This window comes from Rhinolophus sinicus, chromosome 9 (assembly GCF_057876585.1).
Source record: "Rhinolophus sinicus isolate RSI-liver-muscle chromosome 9, RSI-T2T, whole genome shotgun sequence".
NCBI lineage: Eukaryota > Metazoa > Chordata > Mammalia > Chiroptera > Rhinolophidae > Rhinolophus > Rhinolophus sinicus.
The window spans coordinates 28,704,183-28,718,428 of record NC_142509.1 but is presented as its reverse complement, the minus strand read 5'-3'; the positions used below and the strand labels follow the sequence as shown (position 1 = coordinate 28,718,428).

Genomic DNA, 14,246 nt, shown 5'->3' with positions numbered 1-14,246 from the left:
TGCAGCATGCTCAGGGAAAGGTATTTGCAGAGGGTGACCTGAGCTTTCAGCCAGGCGAGGGTTATTAATAGCCAGGCCTTAGTGCCCTGCTCCAGGAGGGCGGGCTCTGGAGGAGAGAGGGGGAGGGCGGAGCTGAGCCGTCCGGGGGAGGAGAGACTTGTCCAGAGAGCCTGGCTGCGTTGGAGGAGAAGGCCCCTCCCCGCCCCCTGGGAGCCCAGCTGTTCCCTCCACAGATTCTCCAGGGCTAGTTCATCACCTCCGAATACTCCTGTGACAGGAGGCGCTTACAAAACCCGCCTCCTGCCCCAGCAGCAATAAATAGAAGACTCCCAGCCCAGAAGCAGAGAGAAGTTTCTAGGGGTTTATTAAGCTCCCGGCTTTACTCTAGACCTCAGCGACTCTGGCTGCCAGCCTGGGCGGCCTGGGAGGACAGTGGCTGACTGATTTCTGGTGAGGCAGTGTGGAGAGGGGCCCTCTGGGATTTGGCTGGACCAGCAGAGGATTGCCTTTGGTGGCTGGAGTGTCGTTAGGGGCTGGGACCCTAGCCTGGTGTGTGCCTTGGTCCTTGGCAGTGGATGGTTCGGCATTTTCTGAAACTGAAGAATAAGCTTGGAAGGCTAGCCTACCCATATCACCTTGCTGTGTGACCTTGGGCAGGTGGCTCTCTCTCTCTGAGCCTCCGTCTCCCCTCCAGCTCAGCAGCCGCTATGGCGGATGGTCAGATGCCCTTCTCCTGCCACTACCCAAGCCGCCTGCGCAGAGACCCCTTCCGAGACTCACCCCTCACCTCCCACCGCCTGCTGGATGACGGTTTTGGCATGGACCCCTTCCCCGACGACTTGACTGCCCCTTGGCCCGACTGGGCCCTGCCTCGACTCTCATCAGCCTGGCCAGGGTCCCTGAGATCCGGCACATTGCCCCGGGTGCCCACTGCCACGGCCAGGTTTGGGGTACCTGCCGAGGGCAGGAACCCCCCACCCTTTCCTGGGGAGCCCTGGAAAGTGTGTGTCAACGTGCACAGCTTCAAGCCAGAGGAACTGATGGTGAAGACCAAGGACGGATACGTGGAGGTGTCTGGTAAGTGGGGGGCAAAAGGGGGAGAGAACCCTCAGCCCTAGGAATAGCCAAGAGGACGTTTCCTTAGAGGGGAGCTATGACAACATGACACAGGTGACTTCAGGGTTCAGGAATGCAGCCCATGGAGGTTATCTTTAGGGAAGAGCTCTCCGCTCCTGGCTTCCAGGAGAAATCTTAACCTGACCTGGCTTTGGGAACCTTGGGGTGCTGTTTCGTCAGAACAGGCAGGAAAATAGAAACCACATCAGATATTCTGACAGAATTTCATAGAAAGAAGTGAAACTAATGTAGAAGGAAAAAAAGGACAAAGAAGAAATGGGGTTCATTGCACCCAGCATCACACATAGTCTAGAAGGATGTTTCATGCTGAGTGTTGAGTGTGAGTAACCAGCACAGGTTTCAAGTGAAATGCTCCTTGTCCCAGATAAGGAAACTGAGGCTTAATAGCCATTATAACGACACTAATGGGTATCCTTGAGAGCTTGCTCCCTGCCAAGCACCACAATTCGTGCTTTACCTAGAGCATCTCAGGGAATACCACCAGAGGACAGGGGTCTTATTTGTGTCCTCTTTTTACAGATGAGGAAACTGAGGCACTGAGAGGTTAACGTAACTTGCCCAAGGCCACCAAAGATTCAAACCCAGGCTGTCTGGGAACTGGGAGGCCAGAAGCAAATTGATGATTTATTGAGTCCCTATCAGGGACCAAAGCTGGGCTAAAACTTTTATGTCCCTTCTCCCAAATAATCCCTACTCTAGTCCCGAGAAGGAGAGGTATCTAGTCCCATTTTGCAGCTGAGGCTGAGGCCGAGGCGGGACTCATCCAAGGTCACGCTGTGAGTCAGCAGAAGAGTCTGGGCCTGTCCACGACTCCAGGCACAGCGCTTGTGTCACCGTGTCCCAGCCTGGGAGAGGGAATGCTCTGGGCAACAGTGAAGAGGAGGCTGGAGTCTCAGCCCCAGTGCAGCTGGGCAGCAGAGGAAAAGCTTTCTCGCTTCCCTCCCAATTAAAGCTCCATTAAACAGAACATGTTCCCTGCAGGCTTTCCAGGCCCAGAAAATCAATAAAAACCATTGCAAACACAGGCTGGGCAGGAACAAGCCCTGGCAGAGCAGCATTCAGGGGGAGTTTCAAAGCCTGACAGAGCAGAATTATAAACATCAGAAGCTCCGACGGGTGTGGTGGGCCAGGAGACACCCTGGGGCCACGTGCTGATGGAGGGGGGTCAGCCAGGGCTTTCCGAGTTGACTGGGGAGCCAGGCAGGTGTTCTGGGACTAGCTCTACCACTAACCAGTAGGATGTGCGAGTTATTTCACTTCCCTCTCCTTTGTTTCATCTGGAAATTGGGGTTCAGAGGGCTACACAACATAAGGACTGTTGCATTAAATGAGGTGATGTATGCGACGTGTGTATATCATGCCTGAAACACAGTGGGTCAGTATTGTTGTTGATGTTGTTTTATTAAAATGCCAGCCACATAGTAAGGCCCTAATACATCCTAAATGGCAGCTAGTCTTTGATACCTGGGTTCATATCCTGGCTCTGCTGTTCACTCTCTGGAATGATGCGGACAAGGAAGTCTTTTCACTGCTCTGAGCCTCAGTTTCCTCATCTGCAGAATGGGGATCATAATAATAACGATCCCGTGAGGCTGTAGGGAAGACTAAATATATGCAGACAATATATGATAATAAATGCAGTGTCTGTAAAATGGAGCTAATATGATAGTGCCTGCCTGGCACTCTGTAAACAGATTATTTCTCGTCACTACTCCCTTCTTTGTTTCAACTAGGGTTCCAGAGTCTTCCACCCCAGGGTGGAGGGTCCGCTATGCCCTATGGTCCCTCCAGGAGACGTCTGTCCAGCCCTAAGGTCTTTCTCTCCATCCTCCTTTCTAGATGCTTCTTAACAAGTGGGGTGTGGCAGTTCCAGGCTGAGATCCCAGCTCAGTTTCCACTTGTGTAAAATGGGGTTGTTGCGGGACTTAAGACAAAGATAGACAAAACCTATAGTAACATTGTACAATTTTCGCTTGTAAAGTCCTCACAGGTCTGCACTTAGCAACCTCCACTTGACAGAATGCAGATCCCCTGAGAGTACAGCCAGACCCTTATAAAAATGGTTTAAAAGATCAGATCTATATCTAGGGCTCCATTGAGACAGCAACTCTCGAGGGAAGTCAGATAGATGTCAGAGCCAGTGTCCTACCTTACACCCGCAGACAGACCTCTTCTTCTTCCTCAAGTACTTTGTGTGGGATCCTGTGCTAAATGCCGACATAGGCCGGCGTGCTGGTTCTTCCCATGGACTTCTAAGGAAATATGGGTAGGTTTGTTACACCCATTTTACAGATGAGGGCCGAGGCCCAGAGAGTAACTCACCCGAGATCACCTGTATCTCCAGGGCCCACTGTCTGAAATTCAAAGCCAGGCCTCTTTAGTTCCAAGTCAGGATGGCTGGATTTGCTTCTGATTGTATGGCCCTCGGCAAATACTATCACCCCCTGGGCCTCAGCTCTACTATTGGTCTTACGAAGAGGTGAACTAGATTAGTATTTGCCAAACGGTATGTGATAGGATGTCACTAGCCATCTGAGAAATGGAGGAGGGAGGGAGTCCAGAATTCTAGAAGGTGCCAGATGAAACAAAATTATAACCATGTTTCCTCAGTGCAGGACTTATCAGAGCCTTGAGTTTGTTAATGTAGTTTATGAATCTCTGAGACACAGCCCTGTCTTATCTGACCATGTCTGAGTGTCTAGTTCTAGGGAAGTGTTTGGATAATGCTGAACTAGAAGATTTCCATCATCATGCCTCACACACCCTTACCCTTACCCTGCTACCACCAGCCAAGAAATATCGCTTTCATGGGCCACTGGACCAGGCCCTGGCCAAGGAAAGGACTGGAAAAACCCTGAGGCTTTATTCCCGCCCCTTCGTCTTAATCCCAGGGCCTCTGCCTCCTCTGGAAACAGCGATTTCTTTCTTTAGCTGGGCCAGTGGCTTTCCCTGAAGGGCAGATGCCACCGTCTTGGCACCTATATTTCTCAGAGTCCTGTTGAGAAAATGGTGGCTGGGGCCCTGTTGCTGTCCCTGGCCTCTAGATGAGGTTTTTAAAAAATATTTTTAAGTCATATTAATTACTTTTTTCTGTTTACAAAAAAAATGAAATATTTCCACGTAGAAAATATAAATAGGAAAACAAAATAAGAAATTAAAAATCACTCAGAATCCTTAAACTGCCCCAATAAATATTCAAATAATATGTAAATTAAGCTCTAAAATGCTCCTCTTAGCAACACCTTCTTTCAACCAGATTAGGCCCCCCTTTATGGAAATCTTGGAGCTGGCCCTCCCTCACCCCAATACCCTATTTTCAGAGCATGGACAGGGAGGGTTGGCTTCTGAGGAGCAGCCCTTTCCCCAAACATCAAAATAAAATATAAGCGTTTACCTTCACACAGTATTTTTACAACTTATAAAGCAGTTCTGTGACTCACTCTCATTTGCTCCTCACAGTAACCCAATAATTAGGAAGTTGTTGTCACCTCCATTTTAGAGAACAATAAACTGAGGCTCAGAGAAAAATAGGGGTGTGCCAGGAAATGTCCAAGCGAGGCCTCAAGTCCCAAACCCACATACTTGCCTTTGAACCTTTGCTCCCACTCTTCCAAGCTGTGTGACCTTGAGCACATCACTTAAACTCTCTGAATGTCCGTTCCCCACCCACAACATGGTAATAATCAAAGTACCTGCTTTCTAAGGTTGTTGTGAAAATTAAAGGAGTTGATATCGGTAAGGTGCTTAGAGCCGTGGCTGACAGCAAGTAGGGTCTATAAAGAGTTTGCTATTATTGTTCTTATCATCGTCGTCCTTTTAGTTATTCCCAGGACACCAAGGGTGTAAAAGGGCTGAGTCAGAGGTACTGGCCTGTCCCCAAGGGAAGCAGGCCTCTGGAGGCCCAGGCTTCGGGGTGGGTATCAGGGAACAGAGAGTGCTCCTTTGGGCATGGGCCTGGGTTAGAGCTGGGCAGTTGGTGGTCATGGACTTGGCAGGTCAGAACAAACTCTCAGAGCATCAGCACATTCACAGAATGGCATGTTCTGCTTAGCCAAACACTCCCGTTTCAAAACGGATTCCTATAAATGCAACCCATTCTGTCCAGCTGGTGGGAAAATACATGGATGCAGCCTTGTTTTCCTAAGGGCAATTTAGTGATCTACAGATCAAGCCTTAGAGATTCTAGAACTTGGAATTTATCCCAAAGAAGTCAGTGGGCAAAGACCTAACAACAAGAATGTTCAGTGCAGTGAGATTCTTTTTTTTTTTTTTATTCATAATTTTTTTTAATTAAATTTATTGGGGTGACAATTGTTAGTAAAATTACATAGATTTCAGGTGTACAATTCTGTATTATATCATCTATAAATCCCATTGTGTGTTCATCACCCAGAGTCAGTTCTCCTTCCATCACCATATATTTGATCCCCCTTACCCTCATCTCCCACCCCCCACCCCCCACCCCCCTTACCCTCTGGCAATGGTTTGGTGGTTGCCAGAGATTCTTTTCAATGACGGAAACCTCAGTGCCCAAAAGCCGGGAGTAGCTAAATGAACTTCTATAGCCTCACATTGGAACGCTGTGCAGCCATTAAAAATCCCGTTGAAGGCTATTTGCTGTAATACGGAAATAGAATTATCATGGGTTAGCAAGACATAAAAACAGGTTTTAAGCATAATGTACAATATGATCCCATTGGCTAAAGTACGTGATATACATCTATGCTATATAACATTTACGCCTTTCTAAGCAACACAGAAAGAAAAGTCTGGAACATTTACAAAAATGTTGCCAGTGGTTTCCTCAGGGTGATGGGATTATGGGTGGTTCTAATTTTTTTTTCCTACATTTTCTAACATACACATGCATTATCAGGGAAAAAGTTATTAATAGAGGGATAATGAATAATAAAAAGTAATTAATAACGTAATTACCTATAAATTATCAGCTTTTAAAAATCTGGACTATAGAAAGACACACTATCCTACAAGGTTATTTACAGTCTAGATTCCCAAGCTTCTCAGAAGGTTGTTCCTATGTAAATGAGGGTTTTGGCCCTGGCACATGGCCCCATAAATGAGGACTATAATAGGAGCCAAATGGCTCTGCCAGGCACTAATTCTTTGCTTAAAGAGACATTAGAGACAATCTCTCCATTTGAAAAAATAAGAGTAGGGAGGGGCCGAGAGGTTCAGAATTTGTTATATAAATTGCAAAATGATACCAGTTTGGGCCCAAGCCTTCCTGTAATTTCGCCTTTTTTCCTTCCTAAAGAAAGAAAGAAAACCCTTCTTCCTCCTGCGCCCTGTAGGAGGTGGGGCAGGTGGAATTTCACATCCATAGTGCATAATATGTCATTTCTTAAGGAGAGTCCCCTTTGCAGAGTCTGGGTGGTTTTTGTTAGCAGACTGAAGCATTATTTCCAGGCAGTTCTTTCAGTACTAGATACAGCTAGTGTGGCTCAGAGAACTACCGTGTTTCCCCGAAAATAAGACCTCACCGGAAAATAAACCCTAGCACGATTTTTCAAGATGACATCCCCTGAACATAAGCCCTAATTCGTCTTTTGGAGCAAAAATTAACATAAGACCTGCTCTTATTTTCTGGGAAACACGGTAATTGGAAGCTGGGATGGGCAGAGAGGCATCAGATCCCAGTACTTGGCTTAGATTCAGAGCGAGCTGGGCTGGAGCCCAGGGTTGCCAGGAACCTGTTAGATGACCTTGGGCCCATCTAGATCATGATCTTGGACCCTTCAATGGGTGTCAGTTTCCACATCGGTAACCAAGGGAGAAAGAAGCCCGTCTTCCGAACCCAGAAAGGCTTCTCTGAGTGAGAAAGCCAGCTAGGTGGTAAACTAACCCCACTGTTTGCTACCACCGATTCTGGGATGTTAGCCTCAGAGTTAGGGGAGTGGGGTCAGCTAGTCCATTGCCTTATTTCGTCTTCACAACAGGCTGGAAGGTGGGATCAGGTGAGAGCCCTTAAGGCCTAGATACCTGCAGCCTCTAGATCAAGCCCCAAGTCACACAGTGAGGGAGGGGTGGGTCCAAGAGTTGAATCCAAGCCCGAGTCCTGAACAGTGGATGTCCAAAGGGACTTAGATGGTGACATGTGGCATTCCTCTCCCTTCCAGGCAAACATGAAGAGAAGCAGCAAGAAGGTGGCATCGTTTCCAAGAACTTCACAAAGAAAATCCAGTAAGTAACCTGGCAGTGTGGATTGCAGGGTGCACGTGGAGGGGGGCAGTGCCTGGGACCCAAAATCTGGAGTCTGTACCCTTTTGGGTATCTCTCCTGGGAGACACCCTTTGGGTCAGGGAATTGAACCCTCACCCTGAAGGGGGAAAATGTCGCAGCAGACCTGCAATGGGGTCCCAGGAAGGAGAGCACGTAGATTGTGCCATCTTGTCTGCTTAGCGCCCTGTGACGTCAGTATGAACAACCCCATTTGGTAGACGAAGAATCTGAGAATAAGCGAGAGGCAAGCTGGCTCGTCCACAATTCCACGACACCTGGGCACATACGCAGCCACGTGGTGTGGCTGAAGGAGGATGTCCATCACCATCACGAAAGCCCCTCCCCTGACGCCCCAAGTGCCCTCGTGGAATGTCCGGAAGGATTGTTGCTGGAACTCTCCCATGGCCAGGAGAGTGTGTACCTTCTCTAGGGCACCGACGAGAATTAAGCTGGAAGGTTTCCTGACACCACTGCTTCCTACCAGGAGGGGTTTTGCGGCTGAGAGATTGGGACCCAGGAAGGGCAGGTGTTGCTGAGCGGAGTGAGGAGGGCTCAGGCTGGAGGAATGATGAGGGCAGCCGACGACCACCAGGCTGAGCCAATGAGTCAAAGCCACACGGAGGCCTCATGGCGGTGCCTGTAGGGAGAAGAGACACAGGGACGTGCTGGTGACTGGTGGTTCATGGCCACATCTTCTCCCTAACGGCATCCCTCTGCCACGTGCGCTTCCGGCCCCAGCGTCTTTGCCTCGTCATCGCTGCCTATAGCCTTTGTTTGCAGCGAAGGTGTGCAGAGACATCACCCTCCTTATATTTGGGGGAAACTAAGTCTCCCAGAGGTGAAAGGACATACCCAAGGTCCTTACGGTTAAAATTTAGAACAGCCCCAAATTGACCCCTGAACTCTGAGTCCAGGGCTCATTCCTGAGCAAGGAATGCCCTTTCTTCATCTACAAGAGGGATGGGTGGCGATTCTAGCCTTGCAACTGAAAATGAAGTGAGCACCTGGCCCAGCAATCGACACACAGTTGCTCCTCATAAGTGGTGTTTTGTTATTACTATTATTGTTGTTATTGAGTCTTAACTCCACCCCTAGCCCTGGTGGAGATGGCCTGTGTCTGGAGAGGTGGCACTAGCGGAATTCCAAGGCCTCTTTCAGCTTTGGGATCCTGCAGTCCTGTCTCTCTCTCTCCCCCACCCCCCACGCGTCCATTCTCTGCCCAGCGCCTCCGGAGTTCTGGGAAGCCTGTGGACATTTCCTGATAAGGCAAATGCCAAACAGTTTCTCTGCTCACTGGCTCGCCTACCATCCCTGAGCCCCACACCTCTCCCTGATCCAGCAGCCAGATCAAATGTTGAGAAGAAGGGAAAGAAAGGGAAACGGGAGCGGGAAGGAGCTGATGTTTCTTTCAAGAAGCTCAAATAAGGTCTCAGGATGGAGTCACAGACAGGGCACAGCTATGAAAGGAACTGAGCTGGAAAGAAGTCAGCAGATTCATCATTTAAAAAAGACGGCCGTGCATGGATTTCGCCATCTCCGAGGCCTCAGGGAAGACAGCTTGCTGGGAGTTACTTGACCAGATAGAAATACCTGAGGTTGCTGAGGCAGGGCTGCTATTCAGCTGGGACCCAGCAGCTGAACTGGGCTAGTTGTCAACAGTTCTGGACTAGCCAGTGCCCTGAATCCCTCAGGTGCCCTCCCTAGCCAAGAAGCCATCTTGAACCTGTCCCCAGGACCCTCCAAATCTCCCCAATTCCAACAACTAAAGGATCCCCAAGGACCGTCCTCCATCACTATGGCATGAATCCATCCATTCTGGTTGGTCAGCGTCCAGCTGTGCCAGTTGTCCAATATTCTGAATCACACCCCTGGGTGTAGCAAGTCCTGGCTCCATGAGAAAGTCAGTGGGTAGCTTAGAGCTTCTGTTCCTGCATTTCCTCATGGACAGATTGTGATGGGGAACGAGAGGACGTGTGTGAGGCATTTAGCATAAGGTACAGACTCGGTGCTCAGTCTGTGGGGACTAATCTTATTAAAACCTCCAACCCAGGTCACCTGGTGAGAGACCTTGAACAAGTCTATTCCAACTTCTCGGCCTCGGTTTCCCCATGTGTAACACGAGGCCATTGTCCTGGAGAATCAAGAAGATTCTTCTGGGCTCTGACATTCTATGGTTCAATGACACGGCAACTTGTGCTAAAATATTCACTATTGTCCAGGTGCCCACTTTTGGGCCAATGACTATAATCCCAATGTAGGAGCTAACATTTATTGAGCACTTACTGTATACCAGGCACACATAATTCTCATATCACCCGAAGAGGTAGATACTTTTGTTACCAGGTTTTCTCTACATAAATATAGGAAAGGGAGGCGAGACCACTAGCCTAAGGTCACACAGTGAGGAAGAGTCAGAATTTGCATTCAGCTCTGCCTACCTGCAACGTCCATGCTCTGGACCATGGTTTCCCTGTCACATTGTACCAGGTGTCCATTGAGGTGGCACGCAAACAGTTAAACAGAGCTGGCCCATCCCAGTGCGGGGGGGGGGGGGGGGGGAATAGCCAAGCTTTTGGCCTTTCTCTGCTGTAGAAGCTTGACTTGGCAGCCCTCCAAGTTCCCTCTTTCTCTTCCACCCTTCTCAGCAGGCCCCTTGTTAATCTCTGTGGCTCCAATTTGGCAGGCGTCTCCTGGGTAGGTGCAGCTCATGTGGCTACAGGTTGCATTCACAGCAGAACACTCCCTGGCTGCTCCAGGAAGCGCCCTACCCATGACTCTGAATGGGCTTACGTCACTTCTTGGTTCTTTCATCAAGACCTGTGAAGATGCATTTACAACAGGCAGACCCAGCCTGCGCCAGGAAAATGCTATGGCGCTGGAACCTTCCGGCCTCTCCCCATGGTCCTTTTTTCAAAAGTCTGGAACCAGAGAAGCAGTAGAACATCACAACCAGCTCCTCTGGGTTCCGATACCAGCATTCCAAGCCTATTCCCATCGGCTGCTTACCAGCTATGTGACCTTAGGCAAATCACTTCACCTCTCTGATCTCAATCTCCTCATCTGTAAATTGGGGATAGTAATTGAACTTGCCTGATGGGACTATTGTTCATAAATAACTCAGATGATGCAGGTGGGGTCCCTGGCACATAAAAAGTGCTCAGACGGCCCTAATTTTCATTATTTTTATCAGTAACGACATCCCACTTAGGCTGTCCACATGTCCTCACAATTCCAAGAGTTTGTTGAAGAAACTATGTCCCAGAAGTCTTGTTCACCCCCCCAAAATCCAAAACTCATAAAAAGAGCTGTAGAGCTGGAAGCAGATTTGGGGTCAGAAATTCCATCTTTGATGCTTTGTCACTCACTGATCCGGTCTTTGATTTCCCCAAGTCTCTAGTAAGTGTCCTGAGCGACGGGCGTATTAATTCCTACCTATTCCAGGCCTATGATAAAGCTCTAACCAGGTAACACCCATGAAGGTGTTTTCGGAACAAAATGATCATCTCCTGCTACAAGATACTTACGAGGTGCCTCAAATCGTGACTCATTCTAAACATCGTAGCGATGTTGCCATCTGAGGTCTAGCCCTGTGGCCAGCCTGACCCCCTTTATCTACCAAGTTGCCTATTTCCCCATTAATTCCACCAGTAATTGTGTTTTGTAGTGAAGCACTCGCCAGCAGGCACATGGCAAATGAAAATGTGTCCCTAACTGATGCTGTACAAAGGGATGGTTGCGGTGGCCATTTCTGCCAGCAGCTGGTCAGTTGTGGGTGCTGAGCGGAAACCTGAACACTTGGGCCACAGCTCCCTTTTCAGTTACTGTTGGAGCAGCGTTTTACCATTTGCAAAGCATCTTCAGATTTCTTTGTCTCATTCTAGAGCCTCAAATATTGTACAGGTTTAATATTATTATCTCCATGTTGCAGAAGAGGAAACAAGCTCAGAGCAATTGAGTGGCCTTCCCAAGATCACACACAGAGCTAGAAAGGGGCAGAGCCAAGATTCAAGCCCAGCATTGTATATGGGCCAGAGCCTAAGTTCTTACCAAAAATAATTTCTTTCAAATGAATGAAAAGATGTTTAGGCCGCGTTAAAATAATAAATGAATAAAATCTTGTGCTTCTTCTAGGCTTCCTGCAGAGGTGGATCCTGCGACGGTATTTGCCTCACTTTCCCCGGAGGGCCTGCTGATCATTGAAGCTCCCCAGGTTCCCCCGTACTCACCGTTTGGAGAGAGCACTTTCAACAACGAGCATCCCCAAGACAGCCAGGAAGTCACCTGTACTTGAGACCCCAGTCTTGGCCCGTCTTTGTTCCCTCCCCAACCCCAGGGCTTCTCTGATTCCAGGGTACATACATATTATTTTAGCTGAACTCATAGATTTAGGGTGACTAAAAGGTTGGGGGACGGGGGTGAATTGACCAGTCCCTGCATAGTGTAGTGCTAGGTTTTTCCACAAGAGGGCGCAATTGGCAAGTCATGCTCAGTTGCGTTAGGCCAAAATGCTGGGAGTTTTTCTTTTCTTTACCTTTTCTATCTTGATAAAAAAATGTTGCACATTCTATAGTTGCAAAACAAATAAAAGGGGACATAACATTTCACATTGTACCTTACTTTGCAGTGACTGCAAGGTTTGTTTTTCTCTGGGGACCTCACACCACCCAGATTTCTATTCTGGGCTCCCAACATCCCTGCCTGCCCCTTGGTTGGTTGATGGAGCCCATTAGCTCACCCCACTGTGTTTCTCCAGCCCTAGCCTATAAAGGGTGAGAGACAGGTCTTCCATCTCCAAGTGGGGTTCATTCAACAACCACACGAAAACAAGTAGTGCCTTCTGCCCTCCGCCCAGGAGTTTATAGCATGTTGCCAAGCAGACACTCCCCGAGGACTCTGGAAGCCCCTCAGTTTCTCTTCTGGCTAAAGTTCCCCCTTCCTTGTGTCTCCTATGTCCACATCAGGATTTTTACAGAGGGGGTTGTCTCCAGACAGCTCCATCAGGAACCAAGCAAAGGCCAGACAGCCTGGCAGGCAGGATAGTGGTATTGTGTATAGGGGTGGGACGTGTGTGTCATTGTTATTTGAATTGTGCTGTTGTTTAGGGGAAAGTAACAGTAAATAAAAATAATAATAACAATAATAATAATAGTAATAAAAGAGCTGATGTTCTTAGCCATGTGTGTGTTTTTTAATTGGGGAATTAAATACTACACCACTTAGATTTTCAATATCAATTGGGAATGCTTGTGGCTGCAAATTAACACCCGATGAATAGTGGCTTAAATGACATAAACATCTATTGTCTAACCTTACAAGAAGTGTAGATATGATTTCACAGCTTTTTTTCCAGCTGTTGTGCCACCCAAACCCGGAAGTATTTCCACCCTTTTTCTCCTCCATCTCTGACAAGTCTACAAGGTCTGTCCTCATGTTTGCAAGATGGCTGCAGCAGCTCCAACATCTCATCCTCATAATGACAATGTATAGGAAGAGAAGGCAGGGGTGAAACGGTCTTCTCATCTGGCATTCTCTTTTATCAGTGGAAGGTCTTTTCGAAAAGCTCTCAGCAGACTTCTGTTATCTCATTGACCAAAACTGGGTCATATGTCTATCCTGAAGCCAAGCCCTGGCAAAAGGGAAAAAGATGGTCATGATGGGCTTCGACCAATATTGATTTATCCTCGGAGGCCAGAAACACTGCTGCCTACACAAAACAAGATTCTGTGAGGAAGGAGGAAAGGGGCATAGCAGCTGTGAGGGGCGTCAACAGTGGTGCAATGGCTGCCACAGACCACACTGCCAAGAGCCCCGAACCCTGAACGTGCTGTTAGGGAGCAGGGCTGCCGGCGCAGTGCATCAGCTAAAACTCTTTCTGTGCCAAGTGCTAGGACACCCGACTCAAACTGATTTAAGCAAAAAGGGGTAATTATTGGTACACGTAGCTGAGAAGTCCAGGTTAAAAGTTTCTTTCAGAGCTGGAATGATGTCAACAGAACTCTGTTTCTCTCCATCTCTTGGGCCTGAGGTGTTGGCTTCATTCCCAGTGTCCCTGTTGTCCCCTGCCTCCCCTGCTCCATGCCCCCATGTCCCTTCATGTCACCACAAGATGGCTGCAGTCACTACAGCCCTACATCTTCCCATGTGCCAGTCCCCAGAGAGAAAAGCCAGTCTTCTCCCATAGCTTTCGCCATATTCCCAAGAGTCATTCTTATTGGACCAGCTTGGGTCATGTGACCACCCTTGAGCTACAGCCCACAAAATCAGTGCTTTGATTGGCTAGATGTGAGTCTCCTGCTCCATCCCTGGAGCCAATCCCATCTAATCCCCACAACACCCTAGGAAGTAGATATTAATTTTACAACGAAGAAGCTGAGGGCTAAGAGAGAAGAGGTGGTTTGGGTAAGTCACGTGGTGACAGCAGAACTGGAAGCTAGATGTTTGCTTTTGGAAGAGTTAATGAGCAGTTGGGGGCCTGCTTTTCAAAAGCACCTCCAACCCCCCAGAAGACATCAGAAGTCAGTGAATATTTCCTGAGCACCGACTCAGCTAGGTGCTGTGCTAGGAGCCATGGACATAGAGACCACAACTCCTGCCCACAGGGAGGTCACAGAGCAGAGGCAGGTGGAGAGAAAAAACGCCAGGCCCTCACTAAATCCTTACTGTGTGCCAGACACCCTGATAAGGGACCTAGTGTACGATAGATTCAATTGCCCTACAATTCTGTGAGGTAGATTCAATTCTTACCTCCATTTTACAGATAAGGAAACAGACATGGAAGAGATAAGTGCACTGCCCCACATCACACACCTGGCAGGCCACAGGCCCAGGCAGTCTGATGCCAGGACCTTCACTATGAACTATTAGTGACC

General features: G+C 48.4%; 1 protein-coding gene and 1 long non-coding RNA gene across 2 annotated transcripts in view; one reads left to right on the top strand and one right to left on the bottom strand.

Moving 5' to 3' along the window:
• The first annotated feature begins 205 nt into the window (after nt 1–205).
• On the top strand, nt 206–12,549 carry HSPB8 (heat shock protein family B (small) member 8). Its single transcript, XM_019753966.3, has 3 exons — nt 206–1,077; nt 7,275–7,338; nt 11,509–12,549. The coding sequence occupies exons 1-3, from the start codon at nt 708–710 to the stop codon at nt 11,666–11,668; spliced, it is 594 nt and encodes a 197-aa protein (XP_019609525.2). The 5' UTR covers nt 206–707; the 3' UTR covers nt 11,669–12,549.
• LOC141569253 (uncharacterized) overlaps nt 7,884–14,246 on the bottom strand; it is a 296,091-nt gene continuing 289,728 nt past the window's right edge. Inside the window, exon 4 of the long non-coding RNA XR_012492757.2 lies at nt 7,884–8,014. This is a non-coding gene — a long non-coding RNA (uncharacterized LOC141569253). The remainder of the gene's footprint in view (nt 8,015–14,246) is intronic.